At 44.4% G+C, this 22,788-nt stretch overlaps 1 protein-coding gene across 5 annotated transcripts in view; it reads left to right on the top strand.

The window, feature by feature from the left end:
- RP1 (RP1 axonemal microtubule associated) overlaps positions 1 to 22,788 on the top strand; it is a 313,669-nt gene that overhangs the window by 137,874 nt on the left and 153,007 nt on the right. For all 5 annotated transcript variants that reach the window (XM_069957582.1, XM_069957581.1, XM_069957583.1 and 2 more), the window contains exons 28-31: positions 56 to 131; positions 1,916 to 1,997; positions 14,704 to 14,759; positions 19,135 to 19,164. In XM_069957582.1, coding sequence (XP_069813683.1) covers positions 56 to 131; positions 1,916 to 1,997; positions 14,704 to 14,759; positions 19,135 to 19,164 — 244 coding nt within the window. The remainder of the gene's footprint in view (positions 1 to 55; positions 132 to 1,915; positions 1,998 to 14,703; positions 14,760 to 19,134; positions 19,165 to 22,788) is intronic.

Genomic DNA, 22,788 nt, shown 5'->3' with positions numbered 1-22,788 from the left:
AACTAATCCTCTATAGTAAGAAATTTTTTTTTTTTACGTATTACTTTCTTTCTAGGTTGATATATTTTCCATTCAAGCCGTTTCATTGGGGACACTGCAAAAAATCAAGATGAGCTGTGATGGAAGTAAAGGTAAAAATGGTGTTCCGTACCTGATCCAGAGGTACAGCTAGGCTCTCCTGCACCCGGGGCAAAGATTCAATTTGGCTCCCCCCCCCCCTTGTGTGCGCAGTAAGCACAGGGGGGTCCATGTTGTCCCTTCACTGCTGGTATATAACATATATATATATATATATATATATATTTTTATTTTTTTTTTATTTTTTTTTTTAAATGAAGTTTAGATAAGCGATTGTTCAGATGAGTGTTGTCCCCTCTCCCTGCTGTCTGTACCTGAGGAGGCGCTGTTGTCTCTGCTCCCTGCTGTTTGTACCTGAGGAGACGCCATTGTCTCCGCTCCCTGCTGTCTGTACCTGAGGAGGTGCCGTTGTCTCCGCTCCCTGCTGTCTGTACCTGAGGAGGCGCTGTTGTCTCTGCTCCCTGCTGTCTGTACCTGAGGAGATGCCATTGTCTCCGCTCCCTGCTGTCTGTCCCTGAGGAGGTGCCGTTGTCTCCGCTCCCTGCTGTCTGTACCTGAGGAGGCGCTGTTGTCTCTGCTGTCTGTACCTGAGGAGATGCCATTGTCTCCGCTCCCTGCTGTCTGTACCTGAGGAGGTGCCGTTGTCTCCGCTCCCTGCTGTCTGTACCTGTGAAATAGGAGGCGAAGCTTCCTGATCTATCTCCAGTGTGACACCCAGTGTAATGTGATTCTATGGTGCCGTCTCCTAATGCACAGGTACGCTCAGCAGAAGAGTTGGTCGAACCTCGTGAAATCCTAGGTTCGATCGAACTCGAACTTTCACGAACCTGTCGCATTTGATTTCCGATGCCTTCCCGGTCTGTGGGAAAGAAGGAGAGTGCCCGGTTCCCGCCTGGCATTCCGGGATTCAGCCTATTACCTAGACTATTACCTAGGCTGAATCCCAGAATTCAAGGCGGTACTCGGTCACTCTCCTCCTTCCCCAAGGACCAGGCAGGCAATCTAATGTGGCAGGTTTGTGAATGTTCGAGTTTGATCAAACCTAGGATTTCCAGAGGTTCCATCAAGTCCACTCAGCAGCGGAGACAACAGCAGCAGTAATACCTCCAGTAAGGTATTCCGTCACCAAATTCAAAATAGAAATAATTCAGAAAAATGACTCTTGTATCATGGTCGCTTTATATACAGATACAGGTGCTTTATAGATTGGCGTAGGGAACCTTGGCTCCCCAGCTGTTGCAAGACTATAACTCCCATCATATATGGACAGTCAAAGCTAAAACTTTGGCTGTCCAGACATGATGGGAGTTGTAGTTCTGCAACAGCTGGAGAGCCAAGGTTCCCCACCCCTGCAGATACTAGGTAAGGTTTATATGAATGTGATATATATTTGGAGAGGGAAGTTATTAAGGGGTTGAGTAAATAATAATGTACAACCAGACCCCTAAATAGACACTGGACACTCTCATGTCTCCCCCATCCCAGACTGGTGTCACCCTGTACCCCCCTGCCCCCCTCCCCACACCAGACTGGGCACCCTTCACGGTCAGTGTTAAGGATTAGAAGAACTACGGAATGGCTGATCCAGTTTCTATTTATATGTGTCTGGTACTGCAGCTGACAGCTCAGCCCAATTCTCTTAAATTGAATGATCCACATGACTAGACAGAGCCATGTGCACGTAGGCCCTTCCTTCTGCTTACTGGTGGGGGAGCTGTAGGTTAGACAAGTCCCTAGGCATAAGTCATTAATATTAATCCTGAAAAATGAATTGAATTACAGCCTTCAGGACTGCTGCTAAAAATCTAACTATTTGTTTTATTGTCTGCAAACACAGGAAGAGGTTGGTTCTTGGATAAAGTCATTATACAATATAAAGAAGATGGAAACCTTCACAAACTTCTATTTCCATGTAGGAGGTATGTTAAAAAAACAGCACAATATAACACAAATTGTTGCCTTAAAGCGTAACTGTCATTTATGTTTATTCTTTTGCAGAAATTACTAGTATAAACAAAAAGTCTCAGCAAAAAAGTCTCTTTCTGTACTCAAAAAGCAATTTCCAAGCCTCCCCCTCCCATTCTTTTTTTTTTTTTTTATACAATTTTCATTTTTTAACACACATAGAACGATCATCATTAGTATAAAGTCAAGACACAAATACAAAACGTCTCTCAGTCAAAATACCATTGCAATACTACTGTAGCACATAGGTGTGTAACTGCGCCGTGGAATTTCGGCCTCAAGAGTCATATGTACGCATCCCTACTCGTCGGACCCAGAAAGTCCCGGGGTAACCAAAGGTGAGAGGTTGTCCGGGTAGGGACTCACAGGGGTATCTAGGCCAAACCGCCAGTGGGCGTGCTGAGAGTAGTTGTATCTGTGAAAAAACTGTAGCAGGTTCAATCTGTGAGCACAACAACCGAGGCTCACTAAATCCAAACAGAACTATAAATGACAAGACAAAGACACAGACAGACATAGAAGGGAAGAAACATTAGGGAGAAATGGTGGACCTAAATTTGGCGTCCCAAGGGTCCCAAATCTTGGAGAATTTTTCTATGGTATTGGCATTCAAGGCGGTCAAGTACTCCATTCGCCTAATCTCATTCATTTTCTGAATGAGTTGCGCCCGAGTGGGAGGTTCCACTTGACCGAGATGGAGCACTTGGCAGCCGTGAGTATGTGCAGGAGCAGTCTCGCAGCTGGTTTACGCATTTGTTTGGGGGGAACATTGAGCATACAGCTGGCAATGTCTGATGGGATCTCCACCCGAAGCACCTCCTTGACTAGAGAGCGGACATCCCGCCAGTAAGATACCAGGAGTGGGCATTCCCAAAAAATGTGCAAAAGTGTCCCCCTGTCCCGACCACAACTCCAGCACGTGGGGGGCGTCTGTGGAAAGATACGACTCAGGAGGTCAGGTGTGTGGTACCAGTGCGTGAGTATCTTAAACTGGTTTTCCTTGAAACCTACGCAGGCGGAGGACTTTGCTGCCTGGGACCATATTATCTGCCACAAACTATACGGGATCGGCCTCCCCAGGTATGTTTCCCATTTTGTCATGTATCCATGAGTGGCCTCTGGGTCATCAGACGGAGGAGCCAAGTAATCATATATCACAGATATGAGACCCCGGGTGTTCCTGGTCACTCTACATAGATATTCAAAGGCAGAGGGTTTGGGAAAGGGTACAGTTCCACAAAGACCTCTGACCGCTACACGTAGTGTCTCATAAAAGGTGAATGCTTGCAGGGGGAGAGAGAATTTGTCTCTAAGTTTCGGGAAGGGAAGAAGCGTGCGTTTAAGCGGGTCTACTACATCTGCATATTGAAATAGTCCCGCAGCAAGCCAGGGAGCTATGGTGTCAGCATCCAAACTCCCAGGGATTTGCAGGTGATACAAAAAGGACTCAAGCAGGGAGGGCTCAGAGTGGAGTGGGGCCAATTGCTTTGCCTCCAGGGCATTATCGGGGACGGTGTTGAGGGATGACCAGATAAGCAAACTCTGGTGGTGAGGCGCCAGCCACAATTTTTCTATAGCTGTCCATTTAGTAAACGCCCATAGAGTCGTCCACGATGGGATCCTGCGCAGGTGCACTGCCAAGTAATATTTCCTTAAGTCAGGAACGCCTAGACCTCCACGGGAGATTTTGGCCGTCATGACTTTAACAGGAATGCGGTGGCGCTTCCGCGCCCAAATAAATTTCATCATAGCTGATTGGAAGGACTTGAGATAAGTCTTAGAAACAGGGACGGGTAAGGTTTCAAGGAGGTAGATGAGTTTAGGGAGGACCGACATTTTAACGGATGCTATCCTACCCATAAGTGAGAGCGGGAGAGGGGACCATCGTGTAAAGAGACTAATGACCTCTCTGAGTAAGGGGGGGAAGTTTGCTGCGAATAGCGACGAGAACCTGGCCGTAATATTAGTCCCCAAATAGCGGAGAGTCGAATGTGACCATCTGTAGGGGAAGGTCGACTTTAAGCTATCCACCTGTGGGTGAGGAAGGTTGATCGGAAGTGCCTCTGTTTTGGTGGTATTTATTTTGTAACCAGAAAGTCTGCCGTACTCCTCAAGGGTTCGGTGTAGGTTAGGGAGGGATGTGTGAGGATTACGTAGCGTCAATAGTATGTCATCTGCGAAAAGGGACAGTTTAAATTCTTTATCCCTCACTTGGACCCCTTGTATGTCGTGGTTCAGTCTGATCCGGGCCGCCAGGGGCTCGATACACAAAACAAACAGTAATGGGGAAGGGGGGCACCCCTGCCGGGTTCCATTGTGTATCCGTATTCGAGGAGACATGGCATGGAGAAGCCGCACCTCCGCCGTAGGGCCAGAGTACAGAGATGCAATAGCTGACATAAAGGGCCCAGAAAAACCAAAAGCCTTCAGAGTAGCATGTAAGAAGGGCCAGCTCAGCCTATCAAAGGCTTTCTCAGCATCTAAGCTGAGGAGAAGGCCAGAGGATTTGGTTCGGTTCAGCACCTCTATGAGGTCTATCGTGCGTCTCGTGTTGTCCCCAGCCTGACGGTTCAAGACAAAGCCAACCTGATCCTTGTCTATAAGACCCGGCAGGAGGGCCCCCAATCTATTCGCGAGCAGTTTAGTGAAAATCTTCAAGTCAACGTTTAGAAGTGAGATCGGTCTATAGCTGCTGCAGTCAGTCGGGTCTTTGTTAGGTTTAGGGACAACTGTAATGTAAGAGTCTAGCATTCTGGTTGGTATAGGGGTCCCCTTCAGGAAGGAGTTATACAACTCCAGTAGGTGTGGGGCTAGCACTTCCTGGAATGTTTTATAATAGGAGTACGGCAGACCATCAGGCCCCGGAGATTTCCCATTGGGCAGTTCCTTTATGGTCTCCGTGAGCTCCTCCATGGAGAATGACAAATTCAATGTGGCCAGGCTCTCATCGCTAATAGTGGGCAGGTGGCAGGCCAAAATGTAGTCCTGTAAACAACGTTCACGGGCCTCCGGGTCCCCTGGGAGCTGGGATGGTAGGGAGTAGAGGGAAGTGTAGTATTTGGCAAATGACTCCGCAATCTGAGCAGGGTCATAGGTAAGTTCACCTCCCCTTTTTTTAACGGCAAAAGGGGCAGTCATCGCCGCGTTATCCCGCAACTGGGAGGCTAGGAGAGAGTGGGCCCTATTCGCCTTCTCGTAGTTTTTGTGCTTCGTGAATGTAAGCAATTTTTCTACTTTTAGGACCGCTAGGTCTTTGAGGCGAGAACGGGTTTCCACTAGCTGTTTCAGGATGGAGGTGAAGGGGGCGGCAACCATTTTTTCCTCTAGAGAGCGTACCTGTGCGGCAAGATCTAGGGCCTGTGCTTGGGAATCCTTTTTCATTTTAGTGGAGACTGAGATGCAGTGCCCCCTCAGGACTGCCTTATGGTCTTCTCATAGCACGGCCTGGGAGGAGACACTCCCAGAGTTCACGGAGAAGTATTCGCGCATACATTCCTTAAGGGAATCCCTCTGGGCAGGGTTTTTCACCAACAGCTTGTTGAGTCGCCAGTGGCAGACCCGACGTGGCGAGGTGGAATCTTTGAGGTCTACTGCAACGGGTGAGTGGTCTGACCACGTGATACCCGTAATGTCCGCATCAGCTGTAAGACGTAGGCCCAAGATGTTTCCCAAAAGATAGTCGATATGCGTATGCGTCTCATGAGGGTGTGAGAAGAAAGTGTACTGCCGCTCAGAAGGGTGCTGCACCCTCCAGAGGTCAAAAAGGTTGTATCGCCGGATCAATTGGCGGAATTTTTGGGACTGTAGGAGTATGGGTTGGGGCGTTGGGCCGGGTCGTAGGGTAGCACGGTCAATCCCCGGGGAAAGAGGGACATTAAAGTCTCCCCCAATGAACAGAATCGGGGAAGCCATGTCTGCCAGGAGTCGAGAAATTTTAGCAAACACCTTCGCTAAAAAGGCAATCTGGCCTGTGTTGGGGCAGTAGAGGTTACAGAGAAGTATTGGGGAGCCCCGCAGAAGGCCGGTAAGAATGACATATCTACCGTAGGGGTCAGAGTCAGTGTGAGTGACGGTCAAAGGGCATAGTCTGGAGATCAGAATGGCTACGCCTGCTCTCTTTTTGTCAAGGGTGGCAGTATGGACCGTGGGGTACTGGAAGTTGGCAAATTTAAAAGAGCATGAGCTATCATGGTGTGTCTCCTGTATGAAGGCAATATTTGCCTTAAGGGATTTCCACTCTCTGAGAAGCAAGCGTCTCTTCACATTCGAGTTTAACCCTTTTACATTAAAAGTCACTAGACGCACCATGATAGCCAATAGGGGGGTGGAGTAGTGTAGTCACCTGTGAGTTTGGTACGGAGATCAAAGAGCCCTGCGCCCGGAGCCAGGAGACAGCAGCGCCGACTGGAGATCCACCTACGAGACCTATAGTAGCACCTTCGGGAGGGGGGAGGGAAGGGAGGGGAGGGAGACAAGACAGACAAAAACGACAAAAACAAAAAGAAGAAGCAAACCATTAGTAACATTGAACTAAACACAATCCAACTGGATCTAACTGTCAACTGTGGTAGGACAGTCCCTGACTGGGCCATCGATAGACTCTAGTTCACAACTTCTGGGTGAATTTGTCCACCCCAAGGATCCACAATAGGGTCCAACGGGAGCGACAAAGTCCCTGTCAGGAGAGGGGGGATCAGAGAAGACGCCTCCGGAGGAGTACGCCGAAATGTAAGCAATCAGACCAACCAGCTGCCGGAGGGGACAGCCAACAATTTAGAGATAAACATAGCATGATTAAAAAGGTGCAGCAACAAAATAGAGTAACATTAACTAGCATAGAACCTGAAACCAGATATCAAAAAGGGTAGGGAGGACCTAAGCAGAAATGGTCACAGTGGGAGTTCACAGTCGCAGTTGCCTACGAGCGAGTCTATTTTCTGGCGGTGAAGATGGGTGGGTAATCCGCTTTCGGCGAGCTCCCATTCGTTCCCACACCGGAGGAGGGGGCGGCCTGGCAGGCAAAAGTTCCCAATTGGGGAGATCTGGAATCGGGATCTCGAGGGAATTACAAAATCGGGGGAGATCAGCTGCACTTCGCAATATTGCGGAGATCCCATTATAGCGTACATTCAAACTGAATGGAAAGCCCCAACGGTACGGGATGCAAGCTTCCTGTAGGGTACGCAAGAGGGGGTGTAGCAGTCTTCATCATTGCAAAGTGACCCATGAAAGGTCCGGTAGGAGTTGGACCTGGTCTCCCGCAAAGCTGATGGTTCTCTGATTCCTCGCAGCTTGCATTATAGTTTCTTTAAGCATAAAGTCAGTTATACAGCAGATAACATCTCGTGGCTGGACATTGGCTCCTTTGGGCCTAAGAGCCCTGTGAGCTCTATCCATTTTCACCACATGACCTGAGGGAGCTTCTAGAATCTGGTTGAATAAGGCAGTGAGTGTTATTTGTAAGTCCTCTCCTTGAAGCGGCTCTGCAAGGCCCCTGATCCTAATGTTATGTCTGCATCCTCTATTGTCCAAGTCCTCCAGATGTTTCTGGCAGTCATGTAGGGCCTCACTCTGTGCCTGCACTGTTTCTTGCAAGTCAGCTATGTATGCTCTGGTGGAATCATGGTCCTCTTCCAGAGTGTCCACCCTCTGCCCAATATGTTGTATATCCAGTCGCAGGGCGGCTATTTCACCTTTACAGGCTGCCCTCACTTCATGTATGAGGGATTTAAAGTGCTCTTTCATGGGAATATTTTGCAAATAAGCACGCAGGGGGGGAGGCAGTGCCCTGTCAGCCTCCTCCACATTTGAGGGGGAGAATGGGGGAGATCTCCAGGCAGATGCGCTCTCCATACCAGGCCCGGCCATGTTGTGTATATGGGGTCCCACCCCAGTTAGGGACCAGGCCGAGAACGGGTTCTGTGAGCTCATGGGGTGGGGAGCCCCTCTCAGTCTGTTCTGCTTAGCTGGCCGGGGAGGGAGAGGGGAGAAGGATCGGGAAGAACAGGAGGCGTCATCCACAGTGGCTGCCTGTGACTGCAATAAGTCTGTGTCCCTAGAGGCAGTAATGGCCGCCGCCACGTGGTGAGCCGGAGAAGCAGGACTCCCGGCAGGGGAATCATAGCTGCCCGATGTAGCTGGGCTGGGGGGGGACAGCTCCACCGCCTCTAGGGGGGCTCTCTGGCCACACTCCTCCTCACCTACGGGGTCTGCTGTGTCCATTATATCCTATGGAGGGTGGAGGGGCCAAGGGAGATGAGCAGGGAGAAGAGACATGAAGATCAGCTGTTTGTAGACTGTCTGGACACCTAAAACACTGGATTCAGGGGTCAGAGAGGTCAGTGCTTATCTAGGAACTTGCTGAGAAAAGATTGCAGGGTGCTGTGCAGGACTGCTCCATGCTCACTCACTCCTCTTAGCCCCTCCCCTCTCCATTGACAGATAGGAGGGCGTAGGCCAGAGCGTACACCAGAGAGAAGGTGCAGATTCGCCACTTCTCCCTGGTGTACGCCTCCCGCTCGCCTGATGGGCAGGCTGGTGGAGCTTGCGGGGGTGTGATAAGGCGGGGAGGAGGCGTGGACTCCTCCTGCACCTCATTTATCATGATTTACGCCTGCTTGCAGGTGTAAATCATGATCAAGATCTACACCTGCTGGAAGCAGGTACGCCGGGCGCAGATTCAGGTGCCCGGTTGGCCGGATTCAATAAGACGCGTGCTCACTGGTAAAGAGACATATAGTTGTTTGACAGATACCATTGTGGGTGGCGGCAACATCGTCAAATTGTAACTGTACATTCACCAGGACTCCCCGTTAATGGGTGTGTCACAAAAAAATCTGTGCCCGTGTCACCCAAGCCAGCATGGCAGCACAAAAATCCAGACTGAAACGTGATAAAAGACTGGGCAAAATGATTAGTAGTTTGCCTTAAAGAGGTACTCCTGGCAGGGGTCTTTTTTAATATATGGCTGGGGATAGGTGTCGTCACATTGCTTAGCCAATCAGCAGTCCCACCTCAGCTGATACTCTGGGCGGGCCTGCAAAGTCACAGCCCCAGGACCTGGAAGCAACTAAACAGCTGATCACTAAGATGCAGGGGGGGGGGTGTAAGTGCACTTTATTATCTTCAAACAACCTATCACTAGAAATATATATATATATAAAAAAAGCCTAGTACTTCTACAGACATTATAATCAGTGCACCCTGGGGACATGACTGGGATTGCTTCAGTAATTAGTTATTTGATTTATTTGTTTCTAATATTTAGAAGTCAGAAGATTGCTAGAAGATTAGGGTACGTGCCATTAGTAGTATTCTGTACATCAGTACTGCAGAATATGAATGTCATCTTTCTAAAGAACTTACAATTACATTTACCACTGACTGATGGGTTATAAGTCTTAATTCACTCCACTGATCTAAAGTGATATGATGCCTCCTAACAGAATGTGACATTACCATTCATCTGCGGAGCCTTCTCATCAAGCAGCGTTCTGTAGTCTGGGCTGAGCACACTGAACTTTCCTGTATTTGCTTTAGTAAGTTTTCCCTCCACAAACATGTATGATCTATCATTAGGATATGTCCCCCCTAAAGCTGGGATCCCCACAATCGCGAGATCAGGGGCTTTAGATGCTTCATCTGCAGAATGGAAATTTACACAAAGGAACAGAACAATACTGCAAATACTGTCATATACACAAACCCACACAGCACCCCATAATAGTGAGAGTCCTCCATGCTGGTTGCTGCTCTGTCCTCTATGCTTCTTCTTGGCTCTGGTGCTTCAGAATAGGAATAGGTGACGGCTTCGCTGACAGGCATATAAGATTTAATCTGCGATCTACCTGTTCATTAAAATGGTTTTCCAGGCTCTAAATGTAAGGACTTACAGGCTTGAAATCTTAGAATAATAAACTTTTCAATACATTAGCCTTAGGCTATGCTCACGGCTATTGTATGTTGAATGCAGATTCCAGCAGATTCTATCAGCAGCATGCAGTGCTATTCTTCTTGTCAAAAGAGCAGAACCAGGAAAACCCAGAGTAATCCATACAGCGCCACTATAACAGATCCAACATTGTAAGGTGGTTTCCATTTTTGACAGTGTGAACAGTATCTTATCAATTCTTCACTAATCCTGCAGTGACAGGCTGCTTTGTTCCTTGTTGTCTGTTGGCAATTCTACAAATTATTAGCAAACCATTATTAAAGGGGTTTTCTAGAACTGAGTATCCTGAGTATAGGCCATCAATGTCTGATTGGTAGGGTGCCAAACACCCTTATTGAACTATTCAGCAGAGTCACAGTGGAGGCATATATGCAATGAATGGGGCTGGAAGCCTTGGCTCTGTTGTGTATTGGTGTCACCTCCAGCCCCATTCATGTGTATATACCAGAGCCACAATTCTGCTGAACAGCTAATCAATGGGGCTGCTGGGTACGGGCACCCTGCCGATCAGAAATTGGTGGCTTATCCTTTATACAGGCCATCAATGTACAAGCCCTGGAAACAAAGTTAAGCCTTGCAGAATTGAGTTATCTGGTAACACCTCCGATATATACTAATGGGGATGCATGGATTTACACCATCTCAATTTTTTAGGGCTTTAGGTGCCATACTCACTGCACTCACAGATTCGTCCATCAGTATAAAGACAGACCACTGACAGATGATGTTGGTGCAGATAGAAGTTGGCCATGATGGATCATAAGCAGCGGTGACAGCACAGACAAAACACAGGAACACTCAGCAGTGCCTTGGTCTAAAGCCCCTATTACACGGGGCGATATTAAGGAGCAAGCGAGCACTGTCAGTGCTCGCTTGCTCCTCGTTCTCCGCTCACTGCCCTCGCTATTACACGTGTTGGCAGCGAGCGGGTGAGAGCCGGGGGAGCCGCGGGGATGTGCGTGGAGGCTGCCCGTGTGATCGCAGCCCATAGATGATAGCAACGGATCATTGCTATCCTGGTCGTTTGTTCTTCAACTTGTTGAAAGACAAACGACAGCAACGATCAGCCGACATTCTACTACACCAGGCGATTATTGGCCATAAAGGCCGATATCGGCCAAATACAGCCAATTATCGTTTTGTGTAATACTTCTTTTATCATGTTTTTCTTTCTGACTTGCTAACTTTGTTTGCTGATAACGCCTTTTACAGAGGGAAATATATACTTGTCAGCACAAGGTTAACAGAGCTTCTTAAAGAACCTATATGTTCTCAATTTTTAATGTAAAGAAAATATTTATTTTCACAGGTGACTGAATTTTCTGTTTAATATCCCAATTTCTTTATAGCGTGGGGCAGAGACAAAGCAGCAGGTCCAACTATACCGACATGTCTACCGTTTTCCTGCAGGAGTATTATATGTCTAGAGGAGTGTTAATGTTATTTTCCTACTAATATTATACCATTTTGGAAACTTTCTCATTTTAGACCAATGCTTATTGTAGAGGAAGCACCGTATCACCGATTGTTCATACTTCCGCATATGAAGTGTGAAAATGGATTATATTTAGATGTTAAATGCTCAGTGGAAGGCGGTTGCTTATCTGCTGTCAGAGTTTGTGAGACGCATCACAAGAGATGTAAACCTAATGAAGTCACTGGCGTTCAATGTAAAACTTCTTGTCGGAAAGAATTTATTCTCCACTAACGGGGAACTTTAGTTCTATGACAGAATATTGCTTTTTTTTTAATTTCTCTTGCCTCGAGCAAGTGGAGCGACTATGATTGATAAGGGATAAAAACATGAAATTATATCCTACAACATGTAAATGTGGGTTTCTAGGGAAGTGCCAAACTATTTTTATAATTTCATATTTAAAAAAAATATTTTTCTTTGTCCCCTCAAAATAGCAAAGAAGATGATTTAGTAATATAGTCATATTATAGGAAGACTAGCAAAAAGTAAATGCTATTTGCACAAATTTTTGATGGAAATTTGGCATTTGGATATTATGCTGAGAGCTGCAGAGAGAGGCTATGTTCACACAACGTCTTTTGAGCGCCGTTTAAAATGACGTTCGTTATTTTGAGTCTAAAATAATGGACGTCATTTAGCTGTCTAGCCTTCCCTTAGTACAATGACGGCTGCTGGTACATTATTCTAGTTTGGGTTTATTAATTGGCCTTTGGGTGTGTCTTAAATGAAAAGTCCATTGAATTTGATAGTAAAAATGGAGACAGAACGATGGAAAAAGAAAAACTGTGTGAACAAATAATAAAAAACGTCCACTGTTTGCAAAAGACGTCTGAAAATAATGATTGTGTTCATTATTTTGATGTCTGCGGTAAAAACGTCCGTTATTCAATACATTGTGTTCATTGGACGTCCGTCATCCCCTTGACTTCAATGCATTGCCATTGCAGTCAATTAAAACGGACATTATTTTAAATAGCAAAATTGGCTGCCTTTTCTCTATTTTTGACATTGTGTGAACAAAGCAATTGGCAGATACCAAGGGAGATAAAACAAATTATACCTTTCCCTTAACTAATGGCTCTGATGTGGTTGCATTAGTGCTTATGGTGCGGGCAGATTACACATCTGGAAAGTCACTATCAATGCTAAACATTATATATATGCTCCCATCCAGACAACATCTCTATTAGGGAAGGCCTTGTAAATTTCGGCAATAGAATTATAAACCACATACTGTATCAATCGCATCAGCTAGACTTTGGGGAAGAAGATTCCAGTGCAGAACTGGCCTGTCTGCAGTCCGGATTTTCAACAATGGAAAACAGTTGTCCCACTTAATAACATCTTTCCATAAAGTTTATTACAGCATATGGCATAAAAGGAGTTCCCCCACCCTGGATCCCCCTGTATGACCCGCTAAGTACAAAATGCATTTCTTCTTTAGCACTCTCTGCACTGGAAATATATGCCTGGCTAGCTTGGCTATGGCTTTTCCCTAGATAATATAAAACTATATCATTTTGAGTGCATATTGACTCCTTATTGAAATTTGATACAAAAGCCAAAATGCTGGGTAGGGAGCATGCAACTCAGGCGCTGAGCCCGCTCCATACAAGGCAACTGTCAGCTGTGTTATACAGCTGATACCCACTGACAACAGGTCCATTTAACCTCCTACAGGCATGAGCCAGACTAAAATTAAAGCTATAAAACTAACCAGACTGCTTTTTCTTAATGGTTTCCATGCAGCAAACTATTTCTAGTAACAGTGAACTAAAGGAAAAACTGCAAACAGGTACTCTACCAGGATTTTGCATTTGCCGTTGCTGAAACTTTACTTTAACAGAACATTAAAACTTGATAAAATTATAAAATATACAAAAGAAATCGATAGCTTGCCAAGTGTACGTTCCAGAAACAGTCCTGTCAAAATCCTCTAGACAAGATAAGGGTTTGTCTCTATTGGATGTCTTCTGCTTACGGCTTACATAGGGCTGAAAGAACTGGGCGAAACCAAGTCGCCGAGTTGATGATTGAAACTAAGAAGGGGGGAGGGGGCTTATATACAGTCTGCTGCCTTACTCCAAAGGATAGATGTGTGAAGAAGAGGAGGGACATGGCTGATCTATCATGCCACATATAGAAGAAAATCTTTATATATAGTGTATGGCTACGTTCACACAATGGGGGGAGATTTATCAAACATGGTGTAAAGTGAAACTGGCTCAGTTGCCCCTAGCAACCAATCAGATTCCACCTTTCATTTTCCAAAGGTCTGTAAGGTATGAAAGGTGGAAGGTGACTGAGCCAGTTTCACTTTACACCATGTTTGATAAATCTCACCCAATGTCTTTTCTTAGACATACAAAAAAGAAAGTGAAACGGCTGTCATTTGGGCGATAAAATGTGACAGTTTTATGCAAATGGAAACCGTATTTTGCATAAAACGTTTGCATTTTGGCAAAAAAATGATGGTCGCCAAGAAAAAAAAGACATTGTGTGAACAAAGCCTATGCCTCAGTTTTTTGTACATACTGTATGAATGCAAAAAATATGTCTAACCAGAAAATCCACAGGGTGTAAATTTAGAATACATTTATATATTTTTTTTTCTCTGATGATTTTTCAAAGGCGTTTCATATACTGAATATTATTTAAAATGTGTATATAGTAATGACAGCCTCCAGACTGGGCTATTTGACCTCTGTATAGTATGTCTGCTAAAATATTTGATGGCGCCAGAAACACCTTTGATATAGACATCAGTCCCGAGGAAAAAAAAGGAGGTGGGAAGTATAGGTAGCTGTAATTAAAGTTGAGTACTGCATTTTACTGCTATCACATGGGTGTGCACAGCATTTACCAGGCTGCTTACTTTCTGAGTGGGTGGAACTGAAAATGAAAATGTGTTTGCAGCACAAGACTCTGAAATAGCAATGATATTCACATTGAGAGCTGTTGGCTTTGCTAACATTGCATAAGCAATATGAAAGGATATGGTTAATCTGCAAATTGGGTGAAATGTAGCAAGTAATTAGTGCTTTCTCCAAGACTTTCAATAAACCCCATTAAAATCAATAGTGCTTATTGCCTGCTTGGAAGAAATTAAAGATTACTTTCCTTAAGACTTTCTTTGAGCCAGCAATATTTTCATATTTTAAGCAAGGCTTTGGATCCTGTTTATACATCTTAATAACTTTCTGATCTGGTAATTTATTTTAATTCTATATAGATGGTTTGATAAAAAGCAGGAAGATGGGAGAACAGAAAGAGAACTCTTTGCAGTAGGTAAGTACGGTATTCTGTATTTAGTAGTTGTACCTAAAGGGAATGTATACTCTTTCTTGTTTAGTTTGTTTTACTGATCAGAACCAAATGATGAAACAAGTCTTTTTTCTCACCTGTGGTATATTTTCCTTTATTTATTTATTTTTGTACATATTTATGGAAGCAGCCATTTTGCCTGAACTATTTCATAGTATTTAGAGCAGGGATGGGGAACCTTAAGCCCTCCAGCTGTAGCAAAACTACAATTCTCATCATGCCTGGACAGCCGAAGCTTTAGCTTTGGCTGTCCAGGCATGATGGAAAATTTAGTTTTGCAACAGCTGGAGGGCCAAAGGTTCCCCTTCCTTGATTTAGAGATACAGTATTTAGAGATGGGTCACAGTGAACGCTATGGAGCATGGGATGCAATAGACAGGATACACTCAGATGAATGAGAAAGGCTTTTGGACGTGCTCAGCAAGCTTTTTAGAGTTGATTTAAAGGAGAAGTCTGGCAAAAATTTTTTATTAAATTATTGTATTGCCCCAAAAAGTTATACAAATCACCAATATACACTTATTAGGAAAATGCTCATAAAGTGCTTTTTTCCCTGCACTTACTACTGCTTCAAGGCTTTACTTCCTGGATAAAATGGTGATGTCACGACCCGGAGCTGTGCGTGCTGTGACTGCTGGAGAGGATGATGGCAGGGGGACACTGAGGGACACAGGGCACTGGAGGGATAACCCCTTACTACCTTTCGGATAACCCCTTACTACTAAGTGATTGAATAACCTAATGTTTAAATAAAAATCTACTTTTGTTAATGTTTACGAAATTAAAAATACATAGGAAAAAATCACAGCAGCTATATTAGTGTATGTGTTAATATATATATATATATATATATATATATATATATATATAAATATATATATATATATTATTCCCGAATAGGGAGGGTGAACTATGCTGAAAAAGTGCACTGGCCCCTAGGTGAAAATATAAAGTCAAGGGTAAGAACAGGTGGAATAAATGTCCATTTATGTCATCCCGATAGCGCCCTTAGGAGGATAGTGCTAGAAAATCCCTATTGGGAACTATTGTATCATAGACGTGATACCGCCGTGATGCAGAGAGACGGAAGGTATCTACATCCATTCTCTTGATCGTTTAGTTTGACCCCCCAATGATCACCTTGACTTGTCGGATCCTGCAGGAATGGGGATAACTTTGGAGATGGACATATACCTTTGAGTAGTGCAGTGACCTTTCATGTTATGTGCATTTGCTTCCATCTATGGTCTCCATTCATGTAGTCAATATTGTGGGACAGGACCTAGAAAGTCCCCAAATATCCATATAGTGAAGCACACAATGAGAATAGGTAATAGATTAGAGCTATTTGCACTTCTAAGTTCTCTTGGAAACATTGCAGCATTTCACTCATTAGCAATACTCCTCTATCATGTATTATAGGTGTAATCTAAATCAAAGGCATCATTTCAAAGTTTATGGGCTCCAAAGCAACATCTGTATTAGGCTCCCACCTATCATGTGCCATTTATAATATCGATCAGGGGCGTAGCTAAAGGCTGATGGGCCCTGGTGCAAAATGTTAGCTTGGGGCCCCCCATCTAACCCGATTAGGCAAAGTCATATCTAACGTTATATCCAATTACTCTAATGTGCCACCATGTTCTAATGCACTGCCACTGCCTCCACCTCATGTACTGCACTACTGCCCCCTATAATTAATGGACTGTACTGTGTCATTGTCTAATCATTGTATTCCAATCTTTGACTCTCCAGCTGAAAAACTACAACTCTCATCATGAACTGCCAGTTGGAAACGATGGGGGTTGTAGTGCTGCAACCTGAAGAGCCACATGCTGCAAAACTACAACTCCCATAATAAACTGTCAGCAGGGCACAATGAAGTTTGAACTTCTGCAACCTGGAGAAGTCACCTGATATCACCTGCAGTCCTATGTAACACCACAGATAACAGTGATATCCCTCTGAGTACAGATAATGTAGTAGTCACCTGCAGTCCTATGTAACACCACATAACACAGTGGTATCTCTAAGTACAGATAATGTAGTAGATTTCACCTGCAGTCCTATGTAACAGCACAGATAACACAGTAATATCTCTGAGTACAGATCATGTAGTAGATGTCACCTGCAGTCCTATGTAACACCACAGATAACACAGTGATATCCCTCTGAGTACAGATAATGTAGTAGTCACCTGCAGTCCTATGTAATAGCACAGATAACACAGTGATATCTCTGAGTACAGATAATGTAAATGTCAACTGCAGTCCTATGTAACACCACAGATAACACAGTGATATCTCTGAGTACAGATCATGTAGATGTCACCTGCAGTCCTATGTAACACCACAGATAATACAGTGATATCCCTCTGAGTACAGATAATGTAGTAGTCACCTGCAGTCCTATGTAACACCACAGATAACACAGTGATATCTCTGAGTACAGATAATGTAGTAGCTGTCACCTCGGGGCACCCCTACTAAATGATGCTCTACAAAATAAGAAAAGTGTCATACAGTGACTCACAGGTGACGTCTTCTTTGATCTGAGGCGTCACTTTCCCTTTTCCTCTCCATACGGCCCAGACCTCCATGATGATTCCTTCCAGATATGTTTCATCTTTTCAGAACCTGCGAGACAAACAATTTAGGCTCCGCACATTTCTAGCAACTTCCTTTCCTTTCTCTCTCCTGTAGGCTCCCATAGTAACTGCGCTGTGTGGGATGCCCCCTGTACGTAGGATCCCCTGCTGTGCCCCCTGTATGTAGGATTCCCTGCTGTGCCCCCATGAGCTAATAATGCCCCCAGAGGTGCCCCCATGAGCTAATAATGCCCCCAGAGATGCCCCCATGAGCTAATAATGCCCCCAGAGATGCCCCATGAGCTAATAATGCCCCCAGAGGTGCCCCCATGAACTAATAATGCCCCCAGATGTGCCCCCATGAGCTAATAATGCCCCCAGAGGTGGCCCCATATATTAATAATGCCCCCAGAGGTTCCCCCATTAACTAATAATGCCCCCAGAGTTGCCCCCATGAACTAATAATGCCCCCAGAGGTGCCCCCATGAGCTAATAATGCCCCCAGAGGTGCCCCCATATATTAATAATGCCCCCAGAGGTGCCCCCATGAGCTAATAATGCCCCCAGAGGTGCCCCCATATACTAATAATGCCCCCAGAGGTGCCCCCCATGAACTAATAATGCCCCCAGAGGTGCCCCCATATATTAATAATGCCCCCAGAGGTACCTCCATGAGCTAATAATGCCCCCAGAGGTGCCCCCATATACTAATAATGCCCCCAGAGGTGCCCCCATGAGCTAATAATGCCCCCAGAGGTGCCCCCATGAGCTAATAATGCCCCCAGAGGTGCCCCCATGAACTAATAATGCCCCCAGAGGTGCCCCTAAAAAAACAAACATCCTACTCACCTAATCCGCGCTGTGCAGGCAGCAGCTCTTCCTCCTCTTCGGGCTCCATCTTGCGAGCCGCAGGGACGGGACTTCCGGCAGGCGTGATGATGTCACATCATCACGCCTGCCGGAGAGGTCACGTCCCGGCGTCCCATAGGCTGCTGATATGAAGTGCCGGCAGCCTATGGGAGAGAATACAGGAGGAGGACGCTGACAGGTCCTGCTCCTGTATTCTGATCGCTTTAATGTTCCGCCCGCTCTCTGTGCGGGAGGAACATCAAAGCGATCAGTGCATCCCGAGAAGCTGCGCAGCCACAGCTTCTCGGGATGCTCAGAGACAAGTGGCAAGGGGGGCCGTGCGGGCCCCCCTAGCGTAGGGGTCTGGTCGCCATGAAGACCGCTGCGACCCCTATAGCTACGCCACTGATACTGATGTCTTCTTATGTGACAGGGACCAATAGGCACCGGGGTGTAAATGTGACTTCTACCTTCTACCCCCTTTAGATGTATATAAATAATCTCATATTACCAGGTCAATGAAAATCTTTGAGCTTGAGCAAAAAGATGAAACAAAGCGATATGTATGATAACAGGAGCTAGTACAGTCATTACTGAACTTTCCTATGCATTCATGGGTGGAGTGAGAATGAGCGGTCGCACATATTATTGGAACCAACGTGACACGAATGTGAAATTGAATCTGAGAAAAATACAAATCCCCTGATTAGTGTTACATCGCCTTTGCTGAACTACAATGGGATGTTTTAAGTGATGTTGCATTGAAAGCTCCGAAGAGAAAGTGGCTTGATGATTCAGTCCTCTAATGATAATGTAAAGTGTTGTGAATTCTCCGCTCATTATCATCTTATTATTCATTTGGAGAACTGACTGATGATTAACTTCACCCCATTTTGTTTGCAGAAAGGGAAAATCCGGAAGAAGACATTGACGGTAAGAAACACAGCGCTCAGATGAGATAATCAAACGGGGAATTTGCATATGCAAAGTCATATTGAAGTAAAGAATAAAACAAACACATCAATGCTGAGCGGAAGTGTAAAGTGTCTGGCTACATAAACAAGATACTGAGATTAGGCGTAAAATACAATATTTAGGTTTCAAACTTTTTCCTATACTTAAAGGGGTTGTCCAGTGAAAATCTTTTCCTTTCAAATCAGTTGCTGTCAGAAAGTTATATAGATTTGAAATTTACTTCTAATAAAAAAATCTCACATCTTCTCATACTTATCAGCTACTATATGTCCTGCAGGAAGTGTTGTTTTATTTTCAGTCTGACACAGTGCTCTCTGCTGACATCTCTGGCTGAGTCAGGAATTATCCAGAGCAGGAGAGGTTTTCTATGGGGATTCATCGAAAACCGATCTCAGCCAGAGGTGGCAGCACTGTGTCAGACTGAAAATAAAACAACATTTCCTGCAGGATATATAGAAGCTGATAAGTATGAGAAGACTTAAGATTTTTTAATAGAAGTAAATTACAAATCTACATACCTTTTCTGATATGAGTTGATTTGAAATAAAAAGATTTTTGCTGGATAACCCCTTCAAGATAATTCCTCCTTAGCAATTATTTTAAAATAAAAGCAACTTTGCAAATGGCCTTATTAAAAAAAAGATACAATTAAATGTCTACACATTTTATGTAAACTTGTGTGTTCTTATAGTAATAAACAACAAGCATAACATTAGTGGTCTGCTCCTGCAGTCACACTCCCTTTTATTTATCCCTCACTCCTAACATACATTTAATAAAGTAGAAGACAACAGATGGAAGTATGCCTGCAAAATCAGACTACACAGTGCTTATTTGTAGTCTGTTACCATGGATACACATAGGTCTGCAGAAGCGTTTTAGACACAAAACGAGACATTGTTATAAGATCTGGGCAATTCATGTTGGCATAAAATCTGGGCAATTTATGTGGTCAACTTCTCATCTCTACACATATAGGGGGATTTGTACACCGGTCTTAATTTACACCTGTCCCCAATTGCTCCATCAAAATCATCAAGAGGGGCGCGCCTTTTAGGGAATCCAGCCCGACTTGTGCCTGCTGTACAGCGGGTGCAGAAATCTACACCTGCCATGAAACCTATTTGGCAAGAAATCTTTCTACCACGCTGTATGCGTCAGGGTAAATCAGGTGCGGGAGGAGGCCACGTCTCCCCCCCCCCCCCCCCCCCGCCTTGCTTACCTACCCCTCCCCCCGCGCCCATCAGGCAAGCAGGGGTTACGCCAGATGTACGCTTAGGAGAAGGGACCAATCTGGGGTATGCCAGTGGCGCAGCATTCATAAATGTCCCCCATAGTGTTGTGGTATGGTAAGAAGGCAATGCCACTACAGCATCAGAAAACGAAAAAATCTTTCATATCAACTAATGCCAGAGATTTGAAATGTACTATTTTAAAATACTAGTACTTCTAGTACTAATCATATGCTGTATGTTCCACAGGAAGTGGTGTATTCTTTTCCCTCTTACACAGTGCTCTCTGCTGCCACCTCTGTCCATGTCAGGAACTGTCCAGAGCAGGAGCAAATACCCATAGAAAACTTCTCCTGTTCTCCAGACTGGAAAGAATACACCACTTCCTGCAGGACACACAGCAGCTGATAAGTGCTCGAAGACTGGATATTAAAAGAATAGAAATAGAAGTAATCAACAAATCTTGATTGATTAGATTTGAAAGTTTTTTTTTTTTTGCTGGAGTACTCCTTTAAGGACTTAGGGCTTATTCCAAGACTTTTACTTATCGCCTATCACATTTATTGACTTGGCTGAGAAAGAGCTGAGCTTGTGACTGTGTTTTATAGATTAAACCGTCTTTCGATGGAAAGTACCAAATCTAAACTGGTGCTAAGTGAAAATATTTTTACCTACTTAGTTTACACTCCCCTTGAACTCTATCGCCATCTTGGGAATCCTGTTCTAAAGTGCTCCATTAAAAAACATTCAAAACAGCATTTTGAAGGCAGATGTTATATAAAGATATTTAAAGGGCCTTTATGGCTGGCATCCCTCCCTTTTAATGTGATTCTTTGTTCAGGTGATTATACTTAATGGCACTAATGTTTTCATTACTTAGCTGAAAAGGCGGAATGATCTTAGATATGCTTTAAATGCTTATTGCTTCTCCAACTTGTAAATTAACATTATTACTTAATTAGTTAATCCAGCATAATTAATTGAATTAGGCATTTGCTATTTTCCTTTGCTTTCCACCAGAAGCGTGCTGTAACTGCAGCTCTAGATTTCATAAAGGGTCACTTGTCTTGTACTGTATGTGGTTGACTGTAGATGTTTGTTACGTTAACGTTGTATAGTAATATATAAACAACTGTAAATGATTATAATTCATTTTTTTTATTAGTACAATAAATGCTAATTATTTGGTAATTACAAATAATTATAAATGACTAAGTTCTAGCGCTATTTGTAAATGGTGACAAACGATTTTATAAGATTGTTATACTTTTTATTACCTTCCAATGCGAACCTTACCTAAATTTCATGCCTGCATGCAGATCATACCCAATAATCACCCCAAACCAGAGAGAGTTTAGATTTCTACGAACCCGATTGATCGGCATTTGAATCCCTCCACCTGGAAACTGCAGCGCCAGGACTTCCATAAAAGTATGGATACAGCCATAGGCATATTCACCATAGGCTGTATCCACCTTCTCCAAGCAGCGGGATTCAAGTACTGATCAATCTGGTTTGTACAATTCTGAACTTTCTGCAAGTTCACTTACTGTATCTCTACCCAAAGAAATAAGGGCAGAGTCACGTTTGACGTAATTTAAGTCACAGATTTGTTCATAACCAATTGGCCACAAAATCTTCATAAATTAAATACAGATGGATTCTGATGACGCACAGCGCACACTGCATGGGCAAGGCACAGACAGCCTTGCCCACTACACTACAGCCACAGCAGTCTGAATCTGATGAAGGTACTTATGACCGGAACGTCATATGTATATGTAATACCTTGATTGCGTTTCCAAATAAATTTCACGAGCGACTTTGAACTCTGTGTAATATATATGTATTTAGTCTACTGCATCCCTCCCTCGCTTTTGGTGCTGGCTCACCTGATCTAGATGCCTTAAAAGCTCCAATTCCAGTCCTCTCTTTCTCACTTCTTTTCCCTCTCCCCCTCCAATCGGAGTTGGATGACACATGATCTCTGTCTCTGTGGGGCAGGTAAGCTAATACAACCCGTTCACTAACCTGGCCCACAGATGACATCAGAGGCATCATGTAACCTCCCTCTCCAGCTTAGGAAGCACTAGGAGTAGTAGACAGGGGTGGGTAGAAAGAAGGCACGCCGCATGCTGGGATTTGTAGTTTTTTTAGGTGGTGCCATCTTCAAAGTCTACCTGTGTTTAGAGAGGTTTGGAAAGGACTATTGGAGCAAGGGGCCTAAATGATGGTAGGGGAGCAGTGAATGAGCCCAGATGGGGTGTGGATTTTTTTTTTATTTTTTTTTTTAGAGAATCGCAATAACAGCAATCACAATAACAATCATAATAAAGGTACTTTATATAGA

This window comes from Dendropsophus ebraccatus, chromosome 2 (genome assembly GCF_027789765.1).
Source record: "Dendropsophus ebraccatus isolate aDenEbr1 chromosome 2, aDenEbr1.pat, whole genome shotgun sequence".
In the NCBI taxonomy this organism is placed as follows: domain Eukaryota; kingdom Metazoa; phylum Chordata; class Amphibia; order Anura; family Hylidae; genus Dendropsophus; species Dendropsophus ebraccatus.
Note: the sequence above shows the minus strand (reverse complement) of the source record. Positions and strands in the feature narration are given on the sequence as shown.